A 20418-nucleotide genomic window follows, 5' to 3' on the forward strand; every position below is an offset into this window, starting at 1 on the left:
GCCCCCCTGCGAGTGCTAGTCTGGCCGCTGCGTGTTTTGCCTCTCACCGTGTAGTCACTCTATCTATCTGGCCTGTGCCTCGTCGCCTCACATAAATCATCCTCAATCGCACTACACGGACAGGGGAGAACAGAGAGAAATCTCCCCCTATAAATCTGGTATTAGTTTTACCTCGCATAATGAACACAGGGCTAAACGGTCCTGGATACATGAGAACAGCATGTCTTGCAGATGTACTATAAATATTTTGATACTAGCCGGCTAGTTTGCAGAGGGGAAGTAGACCAGTGAAATACACAGAGGAAGGGAAAAGTGTAAAGTGGAATGTTGGCCTAGCCCGAGTGTCTGTATTGTCTTTAGCACCTACAGAGGGTCTCGGTCCAAGAAAAACGCTCTTTACAGGGTTCCTGTTCCCAGCCGTGGTGCGGTACCACTCCTGGATACGCTGCGTTTCCTTCAAGCCAATCCTTCAAACTGGTCTCCGAGGAGGGGGGCTCATTGTTTGATTAATAGCACGATCAGACCTGATTGAGTGATAGATGCCTTGAAGGGAAAACCAGCACGCCTTAGGGACACTCTGGGACTGAGTCTGGGAAAGGCAGCTCGGGGCGGGGGGGGGTTGATTGGTGGAGCGGCTGAATTAAAGTGAAGGGCTAATAATAGCATAGCTAATGACACAATGGTTGCATAGAGTGGGGCGGCCAAATATCCCTGATCACTGTACAGATATTTTGTTGCAGCTATGTAAAGACAAACTGTAACACACACTCGCATACAAAAGTGGAAAAACTGAACTCCCACTCTTTGGCATATGTCTGGCCTCAGCCCCGGGCACTGTCACTCTACCCCATCAAAGAGCCACACACCCACCCACACACTCGCAGAGAACCCTACAAATACACTCTTGCACATGCACAGTTGCAGCGCTGTGACAGCAGGTGGTGTGTGACACGTCAACATCTGAGGGTTCCCTGGCAGACAGAGAACGAGTTCTCAGCTCAGTCGCTCTGATCTATCATTGGGACTCTTTAATGGCAGCCTTCGTCACATATTACTGCTTTATTTTCTCCTCTCCATCTCCCAGCCCACAGAAGTTCCTTTTTTGTTCCTATTTTTAAGTACAAGTGATCTCAATTAGGGACCTCCATGAAGGCGGTAGGCGGCAGACAGTCAGAGCAATAAGAGCAGAGAGGAAATTGTCTTTATACCCCTCCTCCCTCCTTCTCTCCTCTACCCTCCTGCCACAAGCAGTGAGCAGCCGCCCCCTCCATGTCTCCATCTCTTTCCATACTGCTCTCTGCCATTTCCAGAACAGACTGAAATATCAGACAAACCTCTTTTCTGTATCGCACTTTCTCACTGTGAAATAAATACATTAAACTCTGCACCCACTCCAGCCACCTCAAAGTCTAATACAAAACTTGGATTACACTCTGTGAAAATGGTCGCTCGGGAACACACACACACGCACACACACCGCAGAACGTGCCGTCCTCGTCCTAACAGTTCACGGTGATGTCACGGGCTCGGTGACAAACAGTCATTAAGGGCTTAGCTGTGATCTGGGTTCAGTGTGTGGATGTGAGTCGGTGAGGTTTGTGTCGATGAGGTCAGGAGGAGTAAAGTTTCTGCCCGTCGTCATCCTCTTCTGATGGCTGGCTGGTTTACTAATTGACTACCAGACCAGGTCTAGCTAAGTGACCGGAAAGCTAGTTTTGTGGGCGCGTTTCTGATCTCCTGGTTGGTTTGGTTGATTGGCTAGTAGACTGAATCTTTGGCTGCTCTGTTGCCTAGCCTGGTGGGCTCGCTGATTGGTTAGCTGGCAGACTGGTCGGCTGGTGGCCTGCCAAACATGGAAACATCCCGTTAGAGCTGAAAAAGCCTGGGCCTCGTCACAGCCCTCCTCTAGAAAGCTATAATTAAGTGTCTTGAAAAATGCAGCACTGTGAAATGGAGCCTTTATCCTGAGTCTTAAGTGGCTGTACTTTTCCTCTTGAATGATGAGAGTATGTGCTTGTGAAAAGGAGAAGGAGAGAGGAAGAGTGTTGCTCTCTTGTGTTGTATATATATTATATAGTCACATATATGGTTATTGTCAAACACAAAAGAGCATGCATGTGTATGAACCCTTTGAGCCGGGTGTGTCCTGCTTTAGCCGTTGCACAAGACAGTTAATTCTCATGAAGGGCTTCGTATTGTTTCCTAGGAAAACATATGCAGTGCAGTGTGTATGATATCCTATCAAAAATGACTGATGGCTGTTTTAAAGACGGATGGGAACCGAGACACTTGGTCAGGTTTAGGCACTAAAATGACATGGTTACATTTAAAAAGAAAAGGACAGGATTAGGGTTAAAAACTGTACTTTGGTACATAACGTCCAACAGGACACACAGAACACAAACACTGGTCTTCTGACTTCGGGGTCATCCACCACTCCTCCTGTGCCCCCATTGGGGACTTGACATGCCTTTTATATATATTCCACGTCACCGGACAAAACTTTTGTGTAATATTTACATATTCCAATGCATGACTTTTCTATTAATGTGCTACATCGAGCTCCGTTTGTACTGTCATCTTTCCCAAATGAGATGTCAATTGTAAGGATAGATTGGCCTGTTATTGTTTGTTTGTTTGCTTGCGTCTCTGCAAAAGAGCTGTCATGATGCTGACAAACAGTTGCGAAAAATCAGACAAGGGAAGAGAGAGATTCTGCATGGTTAGTTTGCTGACAACATTAAAGACAGCGTGTGTGCGTACATATTAGCGGTTCACACAGTCTTTGTCATTCCAAGTGGGAATGAGTACAGAAACTTTTATTGCACGCTTGATATCTCGACAGGAAAATTAGCCAAAGAGTGTCAGCTGAGTTTGATTTTTATTGAAAACAAATAATTGAAACTGAGCGGCAGAAATACAATATTACCATAAATCATAAAACGCACATCCTGCTCAATGTGGTATACTGTGGTTCTTCACTGTTAGTGACTTCTCCTACTGTGCAATGACTCCAAGCCAGTGTAACACAGTAGATGAATAATACCAGAGCTGAGAGAGACGATCCAGCTGTGCACCAGGCGAGCAGCAGCCGCACTGAATGAACAGCTTTATGCTAGATTCATTACTACATACATATTAAGTTTGTTAATACTTAGCAGGATAGGTCAGATATCCTGAAAGTGCAAGTTACAGCATTCATATTTAATCAGAAGTTGATTTTTTCACTGGATAAATCCAGAACACCAAAGCAGGGAAGTGGTATTTTTTGATTGAGCAGCGTTTTCTGGCACATTAACGCCTTCTCTAGTGTCTCCTTCACGTCTCCAGGACTTCAAACAACAGATTTCAAACTCAGAGGTCGCCCTACCTCTGAATGACAGAGTCAGGCAACAGGCCTTTACTGTATGAATGCGGGTTGTATCCTGTAGGGAGCTGGAAGACAGATGCTGGACGTACAGCGGAGAGGCAAAGCGGAGTCAGATGGGACAAACACTCTTTGATGAGCCGATGCTTGTCAGGGTTTAAGTCACGACTACACCGGATAAAAAGGGGGAGGCGTTTGGGGCCTTGGATCAGGCTGGGGAAATCAAAAGACTCTTCCTGCCGCTGCCTCTGACGGGACAATAACAGGGTGCAGAAAATCCAAACTTAAGAGTGATTAGCTGGCCTGAAAATGGGCGCCTTGATCAAATTGGGATTTAAAATTTATAACAGTTCCAGTTTAAAACGTCCAAAATAAAATTCCAGTTCAAATTTCACTTAAAATAACGTAAAACACACATGCATTATGAATAATTAGGCTGATTCAATTGGTGCCATGAAATTGACTCAGTGGTTGTTATTATTTCATCCCTAACATTTCCTAAATTAAATTCCACTACAACATTAAGGATGTTTTCCACATTACTCCAAATGTATTCAGCGGTGAAAAAATGATATTATCGGAGCTGAAACTTAACTCTGTTGGAATAACCGGCTCCACGGTTCCTGCAAGGCCATGTTTATCACTATTACAGATTTAATTACTACTATTCACATTTATCCATCCATGAATTGTTAGTTGATCTTTGAGAATGTTGGACAATGTGAACCATATTTCTGGTGTTTGGGGCACACGGAGGGGAAGTGTAACTCAATCACTCTTTTTTTTTTTTCTTCTTCTCTCCCTCGCCGTCCACATGACGAGGTGCCAGATGCATGTCAATGCTTTCAGACTTTATATATATCCCTCCCACATCCTCACACACACACACACACTCACAGACATATATGTATGTGCACACCCACGTCCATACATACTTATGAAACACAAGAAGTCAAGTTATTTCAAGTTACTTACAGAGCTTTAGGCTTTTTTTCCCCTCTCAGCACAGAAACCTTATTATATTATAAAATGTATAAGACTGTATCCAACTTTACAGCATAAAAACAAGCTGCAAAAGCCCAAATAACCTGACAGCTGTGCCTCCCAGAAGTCCCTTTTATTTTGAAACAGGCCCGCAGTATCAAAGGCCTTTGTCTTAAAGACTCTCTGCAATAAAAGCCTGTTTGGTAGCAACGGAAAAAGGAACACAGAGTGGCAAATACACATGCTGCTGTGTGATGTGGCACTCAAAAAGGACTTGTTGGTAGACTGATGGGTAATCAGGGCAGAGGGTGGGGTGGCTGATGAGAGCCGGCTGAGATACGGAGTCTCACAGAGGGTAGATGATGCCCTCTACAGTAGACACAGAGGGGCAGGCCAAGCAGGCCTTCTCACTAACTGCCTGCAAAAAAGCAGCATCCAGCCTCAAATATAACACATTTCAGCAGTAAAATAGAAGCATAAAATTATTTTTATTTGTCTTCTTAGATCTGATTTTTTTACTTGCAATGGGAAACTGTAATTTCCTATACATGTAAAGATACCATTCATGTTTTTTAAAATAACATTTCATCAAAGTGTGTATTTTTTCTGTTTGTTTGTTTTTGCCTCAGTTTGGAAAATGTTATTTGCAAGTTAAATATTTTTGCACGCTTCATTTTGCTATGTTATAATAAGCTCCTTTATTAAATATGAGTACAAATACCACACTGTGGTCCCACGTTAAAAAATATTACACAAAAAAAATGCTTCAGGACTCATAAAGCAGAGAAAGGCTCCTGTGAGTGTTTGACAATTAAATATTATGTTAGTGGAGTATTTTTACTCATGCATTAATGTGTAAGTAGCAATTTATGTTTAAAGTTGGTGAGGAAAAACGAATTTGAATTACTTTATATATTGCTGGGTAGTTTAATTGATAACAAGGCATCATATTTTATAAACTCATGATATGTTTGTATGTAAAATCCTTATTTGTTTGACAGCTTTTTTCCTGCAGATGTAGTAAAAAGCATCACATTTCCCTCTGAAATGTAGTGGTGTAGAAAAATAAAAATGGAAATATAAAAGTAAAGTACAGGTACAGGTTACAATGTACCTCAGTGCAGTGACTGAGCAAATGTACTTAATTGCATTTAATTCATTAGTCATTTTCAGATATGTTGTGCATAATTACGCATTGTCGAAATGATCCAAATGCTCATCTTTTGGCGCTGTTATGTTCAATTTATATGTGTGGTGTAGTTGTAAATTGTAGCTGTATAATAATTTTACAAGCTGTGTGAAACACATCAGCTTATCAAATTGGATTTTTCATATCAGGCATTTATAACAGAGCCTTCAGTTTACAAGAAACGGACACATGAGTGGATGGACATACATTAAAGTCGTGTATAGTAGAATACCTGTACACCTGCACAACAGCTCTCCCCTGCGACCGAGTGAAACTCTACTCCTGCGCCTCTACCTGACTCACCGCTCTCCGGTGACTCACTCACTCCTGCCTCATGGAGTGGAACTCACTTCTCACCCAGGCTCGGCTCTCTGAACGCGCTAGTAAGCCGCACATTGTCGGAACAAAGTGGTAACACAACACGGACTGATGGACTCATGCGACTGGAAATGACCATCACCAGAGTTAGGAGCGCGCGGATGGTCCGGGGGAGCGGTAACATGTCGGTACGTACAGCAGGCGGTGTGAAACTCTTTATCTGTGATACGGAGAAAGGCGTGAAACGTCGCCACATGTGTGTTTCATGAAGGTATAGACATTACACTGAGACCTGTCCGGCCGTCTATATAGGCGTGATAGATTATGGCAGAGGGAATGGATCTGACTCCAGACACCACGTGTTGGAGTCGCATCAGCGCAATAATTGCTGGGCGCTCGAGCTATATAAACCACAAAAAGCCTGAGCACGGGAAACCCCGGCCTCCAAACACTAACCACATTTACGGCTACAAAACGGGATTCTATTTTCCGCCTCCTTCATCTCACCGGCGATGATTTTTTTTTCAACTTCATCAACCTTTTTAACCCTGTATACAAAACCTGCGGCACAGCGAGAGACTTTACGGAAAATGTTTACAATTTGCAGGCGTCGCGGGGTTATAAATAGATCTAAGTATTGTTAAAGCTTATTCCTTTGACTTTGAAAACTTTTTTGTGTGTGTTCACCGCCTGCGGGCTTTCAGAGAGCCTTTCAGTTTGGCACAAAGACTTCAATGACGCACCTGGAGCAGCGCTTTGACTTTACAGCAAAGGAAGACAGACAAAAACTTTTTTTAAGCATCTGGGTCGACCGTTCCATTTTAGCCCCTGCTTTTTTTGTAATTGTATAGCCCATTACGCGCTCGGACATTTATTTGATGTTATTTATATCTACTCACGAGCAACTACGCCTGCGTTATGGCGCATGGACGCTTCCCTCGAGAAGTTTGAAAAAACGAGCTCGTCATTTAAAACATCATCAACTTTTCAAGGGTTGTTTTTCTTGACGGAGAAGTATTTTATGTTGTTTGAAGGCGCCCACTAAAGTTTGTAGTGGAGAGAGTTTTGAAACGCGGTGTGCGCTCACGAAGTCCCATTTTCCATTGGCAGGCGCGCTGAGGTTCGGCGAGCAGCGGCGCACACTGACTTTCCCCCTGAGTGTGTGAGAGAGAAAGAAGGAAAGAAAGAAAGAGAGGAGCTGGAGAGCCTTTGGTGCCTTTTTTGATAATCAACGCTGTTGTGATGCGAATTCCCGTAGATCCCAGCGCCAGTCGGAGGTTCAGTCCGCCGTCCAATAGCCTCCAGCCGGTCCCAGGGAAGATGAACGATGTGAGCTCTCCAGCCGGGCAGCCGGACGCAGCGGCGGCGGTGCCAAGACTGCGTCCCCACGAAAACCGCAGCATGGCCGAGATTATCGCCGACCACCCGGCCGAGCTGGTCCGGACCGACAGCCCCAACTTTCTGTGCTCGGTCCTGCCCTCCCACTGGCGGTGCAACAAGACGCTGCCTGTCGCCTTTAAGGTGAGTCCCGTCTCACTGATGTGCTGCTCAACGAAAAGGAGAGTCAACCACAATGTGAGTCGCTGCGAGACAGACAACCGCTAAATTAAAGCAAAAATTGATTTTTAGAAAAAGTCAATGCATCATTTTAATTTAAAACCCCAATCTGTATACAGCGTAAATTATTTTTTAATTTTGTGCCGTGAATGTCGGATTGTTGTGTTTATCCTCCTCCCTCATGCCCTGTATTATATTTTATGGCCAAGATTTATCACAGTTTATGAAAAATATGCTGTTGCAGGCCCATGTTGTTATTTCAAATTACAAAAATTGTTAGTTGAGCATGAATGCCATCTGTGAGTTTTTTTTATGTGTTTTCAGAACCAAATATATTCAGAATTAATTAGAAAATTAAAAAACACATGGAAGCATGATGTTTAAAGGGCCAGAGAAATTGTAAAGGTTTGACAAAATGTATCTAGATCTAAAAGAGGGAAAGGAGTCACATATTCATATTTTTTTCATTCTTTTTTTCTTTTTATATTTTGCAAGCAAACAAAAAAAACATTTTTATGTGTGCCTATAAGCAGCTAATATAGTAAACTGTCGTAATAATAATGGCACACTTAAATAGCCCCCCCAGCAAGTGATTAATTAAAAAACAAGACTTTGTTTCCATGGTGATTAATTACAGTTTTCTCTATTATGCAGTAATTATCATATGTTTTAAAAATATAAAAGCTATACAACAAAATGGTAAAACGACATTATTCACCATAATAACCACTAATTTAATGATTATACAAAATTACTGTAATTAGTCTTCACATGTTGACTTTACAGAAAAATATATTTCAACATGCAGCACAGAGTAATTGTTTATCCATTTATGGTTTCTTCAGGCGTTTTTGAAGCCTTGACAATTTTTTTGCTCCCATGATATTTCACAGGGAAGGCCCTATTAATTACATGACAGATATTATTTAAAGGATGGATCAAAGAAACACCAAAGTGGAAATTTGTAGCCTTGGCTCCAATTCAAATGTGACACATTTTTAAATATATGTGTTATTTAACCGTTCTTATTACTACGGCTCTGTAATTATTGCTACTCTGTGGGCCTGCTCATGCTCTTTTATCTGTATCCAGCAATCTAAATGATAACACAAGGCCTCGCCGCTTTTGTTTTAAAGACTGCATTTGTGAAGTGATATTAAATCCATTTATCAACATAACTCCAGGGAAGATGGCATGATGTAAAACAAGTTTGTCACATTAGCTCGATTAAATCTTTCAGCAGTGAATCTGAGCATAAGCTTTCACTCTTTTTGTTTTTAAACTGAAGCTATTTTTTTCTATAATCATTTTTTTTTTCAAATTCCCTATAATTATGAACAGAAGAGAATATGTTGTAGCATGTTGTGGATGGAGTTTATTTAACTGATTTTGAGTCACAGCATGAGAGAGTGAAATGTGTGTATTCCTGTAAAACAGGCCCTAATTTCTGCCTTTTGACTTTTATTCCCCCCAATAGGTGGTTGCACTGGGAGACATACCTGATGGGACCGTTGTCACAGTAATGGCGGGCAACGATGAAAACTACTCCGCTGAGCTGCGGAACGCCTCAGGTGTGATGAAGAACCAAGTAGCCCGTTTCAATGACCTTCGCTTCGTGGGCCGCAGTGGCAGAGGTGAGGCCTGAAACACTCTCTACTCTTCACTGTGCAGGACTACAACTCACTAGGAGCTATTAGGTTCAGTAGTGTGGATTAGTGGTCACATTCCCTTCGTGGCGACCACATAATGATCCCTAAGTCCGGGCTGAAATCCCACCGCCCGTCTCCTTAAGTCTGAGTGGTGAATCGTGTTTCTTTAAAATGCGGGTCCCTGATTTATTTTTTATCTTTTAACCCAGGTGAGTCCAAAAAAGATTTGTTAAACCAACTGTTTCCTGCTTTGCTTTGTCCTTAAGTTTAAGAAACAAAGCTTTAGACAAAGATGGGATGTGTGATGAGTCCAGCATCAGCTGCATAAAGACATCTGATAACAACAAACAAGTCTTTTTTAAAAATAATTTCCTTCATGCTCACCTGACATGACCCGGCTCAGTTGAGGCTTATAAACATGTTGGGTGGTGCTGCAGCCCCACAGCTGATCACTGTGCACATATCCTCAGGCAGTTAGGCAGCGAGGCAGAGGCGCTCTCTTATTGGGTCAAATAGCATTCCCTGAATGTTTGGCATCGCCAAGGCAACTCTTTGCACCATTTACCGTCTTGTTAATCATCTTATTTACGGTTAGACACTTGGCACCGATGTGCTCTCACCCTCTCCTAACATTCTGGAAATATTTTCTAAGACACTGTTCTTTTCTGCAAGTGTCACAGACGGTGATCTCCCTGCGATAAATTGATGGTGATAAGCGCTGTCAGCAGCTCCACCAGTGACTTTTCTTCTCTGTTGTAGCTGTCAAAAAGTGAGGAAGCAGTGGCAGTCTGTCAGAATGAGGCCTGACAAAGTATACAGAGCATAGGAGGCATGGTGGCTGGACCTGTTGCCTCGGAGATATTGCGTGCGTCCCTTAGATGTGACACAGAATCTAGTCACAGGAAGTGACATAGGAGCCAGGGGAGATCAGACTACGAGGTGTCTGAAATGAATACCTGAGATAAGTACAAGCACAGCGAACTGATAGGATGTTAGATAGCTAAAAGTCGTGCACACAGAGGCAGAGAGAGCCAACAGAGATGGACAGGGATTGATAGTGGCAGGGCTGAAACGATGCCACAGTACGATGACAGCGAGGATAGATTGGGTAGGTAATTCAGAGAGTAACCAGATACTTGTGATAACATCATTAGAGTTAATAGTAAAGCAGTGTGCAGGATTGCCTTGACAGTAAGCTCAAATTAGATCCCAGGTAACATATGATAGCAGCGGTGATTGCTGGGAAGCAGGGAGGTGACGCTCTACGCGTCCCACTTTATCATAGATCGCCCTCATGCACTTAGATCAGGTATGTGGAACACCTGTTGCATCTGTGCTCTGCTATCTCCCCGAATCATCTCATCACTTCCCCGAAAGGCATGTTTACAGTGAAGTATGGTGCAGAGCAGGAGAGGTAGGTGGGTGCAACTGAATGGACAGCTGCTCCGATGAGTCGCTGCAGCAACCTGCCCCCCACTTCCTGTTTCCTGCACGTAGCCATGGCTACGTGATGCGTCTGCATACCTCAGACGTTACTGCTGCTGCTGAGTTGGCTGTTGCACTCTGATTCATAGCGTTCCTCATGCGTGCACATAGGAGTAACACACACACGCACTCGACCCCAAGGCAGCAACTGCTGGGGATTATCGAGAAAGGAAGTGACTATTAAAATGCCTCTCGCCCACTCACACTGCATTAGACAGGGAGAACGTCTGGATAACAAGATATTGGCTCCTCCAGTCAATCTTCCATTTAGGCTCTGCCAAAAAAGCCTAAATAGACCCTCTCAAACAGCCAATATTTTCTGTCGTCAATCCTTTTAAAGTCGAGTCTTCCCAGTTTGTATTGGCTATTATGTGATCACAACCACACTTGTGACTTGGGGATGGTTTAGCGATGAATGCAGGTCATTGTCTCTGCAGATGGTATGTCATTTGATGTTGTTTGATGTCACCACAGGCAAGAGCTTCACGCTGACAATCACAGTATTCACCAACCCACCACAAGTGGCCACTTACCACCGAGCCATAAAGGTCACTGTGGACGGACCGCGTGAGCCCAGGAGTGAGTACAAAGGCACGCACATGCAGTACAATACGGGAATATACTTACACACACACATCAAATAAAACACTACTTCCTTTAATTTGGCTTTGAACGGGTACAGCAGCAATTTATTGTTGTACTTAAAAGCATTGTGGATTCACAAGAAAAATAATTAAAAATTGAAGAAGCAGAGGCCAAAATATCCTGACATTTAGTTGCTAAGCTCCTTCCATCTTTCAATTAGATACTACTATAACTTTACAAAGCCACCTCCAGAGCCACAGGAGACACTATAATGAAACTGTTTTAACAGGCTGAGGAGTAAATGTATGTATGTATAAATGTAATGGTTTGTTGCTGCTGTGATGTCACCTGCTTTGTGGACTCCAGTTTTGAAACCTCAAGATTTGCATTTTGTCTGTCGCCATATCATTTTTTTGCAACCAGAGCATGTGCAGGAAGGCTTGGGAGCCTGATGGATGCTTTGTTATCAGCTCAGGCTACTGCTAGCTAGCAAGGAACATCTATTATTCAAAATGAACAGGCCTTATCGTGTCTTTAGTCCAACCGGATGCAGAACAAAACCTTTTTAAACAACCAAATGTTCCTTTTAACGTTGATGGACTGAAAACATGCAGACAAAGTTGATCTGGTAGCCACCTAAAGCATACACTGCTTTATGATCTATTTTCACTAAGTAGGACCATATTATACAAAATAAACATTGTGCTGTATTGAAGAAGGCTTGAAATTGGCAATTGAGACCATTAACTCGTTAGGAAAGGGGGCAATAAATCAATTGAGAAGTAGGGTCCTTTTCCAATTTTCATACAATCTGACTTCTTTTTGCAACAAGTCGAGTCGCCCCCTGCTGGCAATTAGAAAGAATACGGTTTCAAGGCTTTTCTGCATTGGCTTCATTCTTCAGGCATAGAGGTTGCTGCTTGGTCTAAACTAAACTTCATTGCCCCTTTAATTAAGCTGTGGGTGTGGCTGACTGTTTCCTTAGCCAATGGCAGCAAATGCCTAGCTTAAGTGGTGATTGGCTAATAAAACAAGTAAAAAAAATTCCCTTTACTGGAAAAGGTTGTCATTGTGTTAATTAGAAGTCGACAGACTTTTAATTAAGTTGACCTCTGAGGAAGCAGCTCAACCCACCGTGTGACAGTCTGAGAGAAAGATTAGGAATAGAAAGTGAGGCAGAATATTCCTGAGAGGGTACACTGGGTAGCAGAATGCTAGCATCAGCTCATTTTAATGGGCCATATAAAAACAACTGAGGAGGAAAAAAAAACTTTACTATAGCCGTCAGTGCCAACTGGTCTGGCATGCAGCTGTTTCCCTAACCCTCCTCCCTATTCATAAAAAAAACATATTCTCATCTCATGGCGTCTCAATGAACAATATCACATCACAAACAACCCACCCGCCCAACTGCCCCGTCACATATGGCACCAGGGCGAACAGAGACACAGAGGAGCCGGGAGACAGTAGGATTAGTACCACCATCAGTCTCCGTTGTAGGAAACCTGCCCGTGGTGCCAAAAAATGCCTCAGACGCTCAACATTCAGCGTTCATCAACACGCACCCTGAAACAAAAGGCACATGCTTGTCGTCAAACACACATGTACTCACAATCACACCCACTTTCCCCCCCCTCCATCCCTCCTCGCTCTCAAGCCATCTTGTTTGATCAAAAGCATTTCCTGTGCATCTGCTGTCCCCCGTCAGATGACTTTCAAACAAGTCCTGTTATTTGGTGGCGAGCAGATGGGAGTTGGAGAAAAATTTGTTTAGAAAAGCCCCAGTTTGGTCTCAACAAAGTTGCAGTCTTAGATTTATGTCTAGAAAGCTTTCCTGTAAGCCTGGACATATGTGAAATGAGTCACTTAAGTAGACAAAGGAAGTTCTACCTGATATCAGGTGAACGGATTCTGGCATTATCTAGAGACTTTTCACTTTCATCCATTGTTCTTCCCTTCTATTTGCTCAATTTGTGGTCTCAGCTTTTAGTTAAATTCTGCATGTTCTAACATCAGTCTCAGGACAGTAATTTAAGCAATAAAGAGTATGTCATCATACGTAACCCCTGAACTTCTTTACTTTGCTGTTAAGTGGTCAGAATTGCAGTGGCGGTGTAATTTACCTAGAAACTACAGCCAGAACACGTCTCCCTCTCAGGGGTCATTAAGCCGAGGTCGGAGGGTGGCAAAACACACATGTGCCCTCTCAACCGCACCTCCCCTCCTCCAGGTTTCCAGCACGGAGAGACTCAGAGCTGAGAGCTTCGGCTGTCTCCAAAACTGTGATTCTATCTGTGAACGCTTCATTGACACATGGGGGGGCTTTGTCGGCCATTACAGCTCTATTTTGTGCTAAACGAGTGGGTAATTAGGAGGCCTGTGGCACACCAGGCCCCTACAGGGAGGGGTCCACACAGACCCACGGAGAAAGAACAGTGGGGCTGTCTTGAGCCTGACATACACTGGCACTCTGTGGTCCTCCTCTGTAAAAAACACAGCGTTGTTTCTGGAAAATAAGCTGACAATAACACTGCACTTCAACGTGGGCTGAAAAGCTAAAATTAGTAACCATTCTTTATGCTTTTAATAATGTTTATACACTTTTCCTGATGTTATTGGCAGTTTTTGCTCCCTGTTAATGACTTGCCTGGTTGTGGGTGTCTCGTTCAGGAAGGACTTTTGTGTTGGCGTGTTTGATGAGCCTTATGGTAGCCATATGAGTCTTCCTGAGGGATGTCATTTCCCCAGCAGTTCCTCATCTAATATCAGTTGAGGGGGATAAAGTTGGACCACCCGCGAATGAACAGGGGCTCGTATCTCTGAACCGTGCTGCTGAGCTTTAGCTAATTAATTGTGTGGTCAGTGTGAGGAATATCAGTGAGGCCTAGTTTAAAGATCTGTGGTATGATTTTCCTCAGAAGTTACAGTGAATGTATGTAAGTGTGTGTGTGTGTGTGTGTGTGTGTGTGTGTGTGTGTGTGTGTGTGTGTGTGTGTGTGTGTGTGTATATGTGGGTAGGGTAAGTGGTTAGTCAGGTCCCTCTGGCCACTGTGTTATTAGCGGGAGGCTAACTCGGTTTCTGTGGCTCGCATTGTGCTTAATCGCTTGACAGCTCTTGGTTACCCTGTGGTTTGCCACTGCACCAACAACTCAGCACGTGTGCACACATGTATGTGTCAGTGTGTGTTCAAGCGTAGAGGCATGTCGGTTTGTTCACGTAGATATGATTGCAAATGTATATCTATCCCCTAGCATCTGTGTCTCCATGTGTGGACCCACACGACATGTTTTGCAGAGAGAGTGTGTGTTATTGGTGTCATTAGTCTAGTGTAGCCACAGTGCTGATTTGGAGCAGAGCTAATAGGCCTCATTAAATGTCATTTTGAGCTAATAGACAGGGAGTGGTTGTTTAAACCAATATGCTTTTATAGGTGGTTCTGTCTCCTTTCAGCTGCTCCTGACGGTGGCTGCGGCCAGCTGAGACAAACTTCCTGAGTGATAATAGCCGAGCCGTAATAACACAATATACTAGGTTTTCTGTCCAAACCCACTGTTCTCATTATAGTTAATTGATGACAGACAAACATAGAAGGTGACAAAAACCATTGTGGCGTCACACGTACTGTGCCTCGCTGTGGCATATTGCAGTGGTTACAGTGCATAACCGAGTATAAGTGACGTGTGTGTGTGTGTGTGTGTGTGTGTGTGTGTGTGTGTGTGTGTGTGTGCTGTGTGTCGGCGGTGGAGGTTCGTGGTCAGGCCCGTCTGTGCTCTCTGGTGTTTGAAGTGGCTGGGTCTGGGGGGTTCTGGGCTTGGGGACAGGGTCGTGTTTTGGTTCGATTTTGGTCAGGGTGTTAACAAGTTTGGTGAAGAGGCCCTGGTTACATACAGGCCTGCAGACAATATTAGTGGTTCAGGAGACCTGTCTGCCAAGCAAAACTCTTCCTGCGACACACACACCCACACTCACACACATATTCACACAATACTTTCACATATGCTTCTGTATACATTTATAGCTTAAATAATAGTGGTGCATTTATTTTTAGTAAAATGTGAGTCAGGCTAGGGACTTAGATGAAGTTAGCATAGTAGCAACAAGTCAAAGTTTCTCCTGCAAAAAAATTCCAAGGAGCCCTCCCAGCGAAGGCTCTGTCACCTCCAGTTACTAACCTGGGAAACCAGAACAGCCAGGAGACCCTTGCCAGAGGACCTCAGGCTGTGGTCCAGCTCACAAGAGGTCAGGAGTTGACAGATGTATTTTGGAGTTAGACCTAATGATGTGGTTGCACTTCCTTGAATATGTTACAACCCAGAATCCAAAAAAGATGGGGCACAGTGCAAAACATAAATAGACAGAATGCATACATTTCACAATGAGTGTATATTTTTACAATAAAAGAAAAGTTTCCCAGTTTGAGCGATATCTTGTCTTTGTACTGTATACAGTACAATATAGGCCGTAAAAGGATTTGCAAATCATTGCATTCTGTTGTTATTATGTTTTTAATAGCATCCCAAATTTCTTTTTGGAATCTTGGTTGTAAGTTCCCAGATTTCTAGACTGACCGCCAAGGAAAAGCAGATTTATTGCCATTTCATCGGAAGAAATTGTTAGACATCCAGCTTGTGAGGGCAGTTAATGAGGGATTACCATTATGGCCAGGTGTTATTGATGCATACGAAAGGCTAAAACCAACCACATGGATGATGTCCAATCTGTGCACATCCCAAGTTTTCTATCTATGTGGATGTGCAGATCAGTAGTAGTAGTAGTAGTAATAGGGAGTTTTTAACACACTGCCCCCTACAGTTTGGGAGAATATCTGCTGCGATGAGAGTATAAAAAATCCATCCGTTTCCTCGTAACGATTCCACATCGGCCATGTCTGTGTGACTGTCTGTACAGAAGGCATAACAGGGTCTTTACTACCATACTCAACCCAAATCCACACCCACACACCTAAACAACCTTATAGGAGTGGTTGCTCGGCTTAGCCCCATTTAAACTCTTTGAAAAAAACTGCCACCTTCAGTGCTGTTAGCTGGAAACAGTATGAGTAAGTGAGACGCCTACAATAACATTTTCTGTCATGACGACACCATAAGGCCTTCGAACTGTGTCATCACACACACATGCCATTACATGTGCTTGCAGGGTATTATTACCTGCTGTAAAGCCTGAGCTTTGTGTCTGACAACAGCAGTTTAATGCCCAGTGCTAAATGCTGACGTTCCTCAGAAGGGGCTAATTACATAGTGCCACGCTATTCAAAATATGTGTCTGAATAATGTGCAGGAATATGAGGCTCTTGATGTTTCTGGATTATTATGTCTCAGCAGTGACTACCTCAAGCAACATGTCCAAAAAAATATAATATACTTTTGTACAGCGTCCAGGTACTTAAATAGGATTCTAAAAGACTCAATAGCCTTTCTCCCTCACAGACAGTTACACACCCACACCTATCTGCTGCTGCCTTACTCGAAACAGATTTTAACAATGGGAGCCGGACAAATAAAACTCACCCAAACATCAGGAGGAAAAGGAATGAAAAGAGGGAGGGAGAGAGGGAGGAGGCAGGAGGGGGAGGAAAGAGAGAAGAGAAAAAAAGACTGCAGGCTTTTCCAGAGGCAGTCAGTCAGTTGAATGTCTTATGAAGTTCCTTGAAGAGGTGCCAAGGCCTTTACAGCACAAAACACAAAATCATTCAGTGGGAGGGGGAGACAGAGAGGAAGACAGCAGAATAAAGAGTGAGAAAGGGGGGCAGATAGTGAATCATAAGAAGAGATAAAGATTATGAAAGAGGGTCCGTAGCTTGGCCGCGAGCTGAAGTGAAAAATATCTCGGAGGGATTTGTTCTCCCCCATTCTGAATCAAAACACTTTAATGTGAGCGGAGAGGTGCAGAGGGAGCACACACAAGCCAAACTCCATGTGTCTGTACGTGTGTGCGCTTTAAACTTTGTACAATATTGTACAAGTGTGTATATAATGTGTTTTTGTGTTCAATAAATGTTTCGCCTTTGGGAATTGTTGTGTATGTCTGTGTGTGTACGTAAGCGCGCCTGTGTGTGTGTGTGTGTGTGTGTGTGTGTGTGTGTGTGTGTGTGTGCCCTTCCCTTGCCTGGCTTGCTTCCTCCAGGCTGGAACGCATGGACCACACAGACGGCTGGCAGCGCTCCACGACAGCCTGGCTCCCCCTTTCTCTCCGTCTCCTTCTCTCCTTCGCTTGCTGCCTCATCTCCCGCACCTCCTTTCTTTTTCACTTCTTCCACTTTTCTCTTTTTTTCCCAAATTCTGTTTTTATTATCTGCACTCTTCTCTTTCTCTCCTCCTCCCGCCCACCTCTCCCTTTATCCCCAGACCCCCATGGTAGACGGGCGTCTGGCTGTCACCCACTCAGCGCTTTTCCTTTCGAGCCACGCTCTGCCAGTTTTAGATTGCCACCTGAAATAATTCATTGTTTCTGACCGCTCACAAAAACAACATGGCCACTGTGAGGGCTCCAAATAAAAAAGTGAAATATGGACCCAGTGTATTCATTCATCGACTTTACTGGCCGTTTCACTGCAAGATGACTGACACACACACACACACACACACACACACACACACACACACACACAAACACAGACTGGCTGATTCAACCCAGGCTCCATGAGCATGGGGGTTTTTCTGAATCAGCCCCAAAGATACATTCATCCAAGCTCACCCAGTGATCATAAACCAGCCTGAAGGGCTTAGAGGGCATGACGTGACACCAAATTTATAAATTATCCCATTTATTCAGGATTTCTGGCGCTCCGCATTTTCCTCACATGTTACTTAGTCAGGCAGCAGGCAGGCAGAATTTCCTAGTGATGTGTCTGTAGTGATAGCTGAAACTTGATGTGTTGGTCGGGGGAGGAGGTTCTTTAAAGGGATAAATCAACAATTTGGAAACATTTTCCCGCTGAGAGCTGAGAATCCATTCCACTCTTCAGTCTGTACAGTAAATATGAAGCAATAGCCAGGAGAGGTTAGCTTAGGTAAGCTTAAAGACCAGAAATGGGTAAACAGCTAGCTTGGCTTTATCCTAATACAAAATGAACCCAGATTTTTAAAGTTTACTTATTGACACTTCATATCTTGCTTGTAACAAATTTTGTTGCCTTTTGACAGAGCCAGGCTAACTATTTCCAGTATTTATGCTAGGCTAAGCTAGCCAGCTGTTATCCCAACAGCCTAAAATTTCCCATTGGACCCAAAGCCCATTTGTCCTACGGTCCATTATCCCCAAAACAAAAACCCATTGTTTCAAAGGCCCAATAGTCTAAAAATATACACTGCAGTTGTTTTAGTCCAGTGACTGCCGGACTTACTTTCAGACTCTGCTAACATAGTACTCAGTTCAACAGATCTGGGTTTCCCATTAAACAAATGCTTTGAATGTCCGAAAGAAAGACTTGTTATTTTGACTGATTTCAAACGTTAACAGCAAGGTAAATTAACTAAAGTAACGTGTGTAATGTTTCTGTTTGACATCCCGAAACAAAACATGTAATTTCATTAAGTCAGAATTATTCGGAATAATGGGCTCTCAGTCTAATGGGATATTTTTCACACTATTGGGCTGTCCGAACAATAGGATGTTGGTACAATGGCGTGGCATGCTACATGTTAAACGTACTGACAAAAACTTAATATCAAGCTTCTCATCTAACTCTCAGCGAGAAAGCAAATAAGTTTTCCAAGAACTACACATTTAAACTTTTTAGCCCTTGGAACTAAGTTGTGAAGAGCACAAACCATTCCCTAGCGAAAAAAACCTTGGGTATTAAAGCTTGGGCCTGGACATATGAGGGAGCAGCTAGGTATTCGTCAAAGATCTCTGTGCTCAGGCTCAGATCCAGTCTAATGCTGCCATTAATTACAGAGGACTTATATTCTGTTTGCCTACTTGCTCTTACTAACTGCTATCAGATCAGCAGGGGCGAGTTGAATCCAGACTTATGTCTCTGGGACGGCTGAAATAATACTATTTTAGGATCAGTGTGCAACTGTGTGATTAGAGATACTATCTATAGAGGTGTTATCTAATCATTATTAATCTTCTCTAGTGTATGTGCGTGCATGTGTGGGCCCGTACTGTACGTGCATGTACAAGGGGTGTATGCACGATGCATGTGTGCAAATGTGCATGATTACATGCACAGACGTGCGTTTGCATACGTCCATTCTTGCATGTGTGTGTTTCCTATGTGTGTTTCCGTGTGTGTGCGAGTTGCTAACATCTGGTCTGAATCTGTCCATGTTTCCGGCCGCTGGCTGGGCAGGGAAGTGGCAGGCGCTATCGAAAATCTCCGCTGTTTTCACAGGGATGATGGGAATCTCAGGGACTTTCCCTACGGCAGTGAAATCATCCGCCTTTCCCGCTCCTTTAAATACCCCCGGCTCATTCCTCCGCCCTACTAGGGTTCCGATAAAACAGCTGAGACGTCTTGTGTTTGGCAACAGTTGTCGTCTAAAAGGTGTAATTAACTCATGAAAAACTGTATTTACTGTCAAGGCAGGCTAAACTAATGGACTTGAGGTCTGGCTGTTTGGAGTGTAAATTGGACCTTAATGTGGTGGTTGACATGCTGCATTCCTATAGGAGAAAAATACATTTAAACTGGGCTGCATCCATAGGTTTTATGACAATAAGATGGAAGCTAAGAGCTACTAAAATTGTGACAAGTTTAAGTCACCAGTGAAGGAGAGCTGGCTTGTCATGCAGACCAGAATTATCTTCATCCCCTAAAATATACATGTAAATATCTGTCTGTATTTTGGGATCTTCTTCTTCTTCTTGAAATCCTAAACCCTCTCTAACTATTTCACCATTCGCTGTAGTCTTTGCTCAGCACTCTGTGTCTTCTGACTGGTCCAGACCCATCCAGTGATCTTAATTTACTGGTCATCAGGGTCTCTTCCTCTCCATGTGCCTCCCCCCCCTCGTGTCTGTCCCCCTCTGTCTCCCCTCATCTCCCTCGGTCTCCCATTGCTATTTATTCCCATCACTAGGAGACGGCCTGTGCACAAAGCCCGCACTGTGTCCCGAGGCTTTTTTAGAATAGAAATTCGGTCTGTTGAAAATGGAAACGCTATGATTGACTGGGCACAGCTTGCACAGAGAGATGAGGAATGCCAGGGAGAGGCACAAATTATCCGCAGAAACGATGGAGAAATATTATTAATGAAATATGGCCATGAATTATGTTATAAAGCAAAAAAACACTTCAATAAGCTGTGGTTTTCAA

General features: G+C 43.5%; 1 protein-coding gene across 1 annotated transcript in view; it reads left to right on the top strand.

Moving 5' to 3' along the window:
- The window catches only part of runx2b (RUNX family transcription factor 2b), a 39913-nt gene that overhangs the window by 11429 nt on the left and 8066 nt on the right, over positions 1-20418 (top strand). Inside the window, exons 3-5 of the mRNA XM_059356572.1 lie at positions 7117-7379; positions 8893-9049; positions 11024-11128. Coding sequence (XP_059212555.1) covers positions 7117-7379; positions 8893-9049; positions 11024-11128 — 525 coding nt within the window. The remainder of the gene's footprint in view (positions 1-7116; positions 7380-8892; positions 9050-11023; positions 11129-20418) is intronic.

The sequence above is a fragment of the Centropristis striata genome, chromosome 18 (assembly GCF_030273125.1).
Source record: "Centropristis striata isolate RG_2023a ecotype Rhode Island chromosome 18, C.striata_1.0, whole genome shotgun sequence".
Lineage (NCBI taxonomy): Eukaryota > Metazoa > Chordata > Actinopteri > Perciformes > Serranidae > Centropristis > Centropristis striata.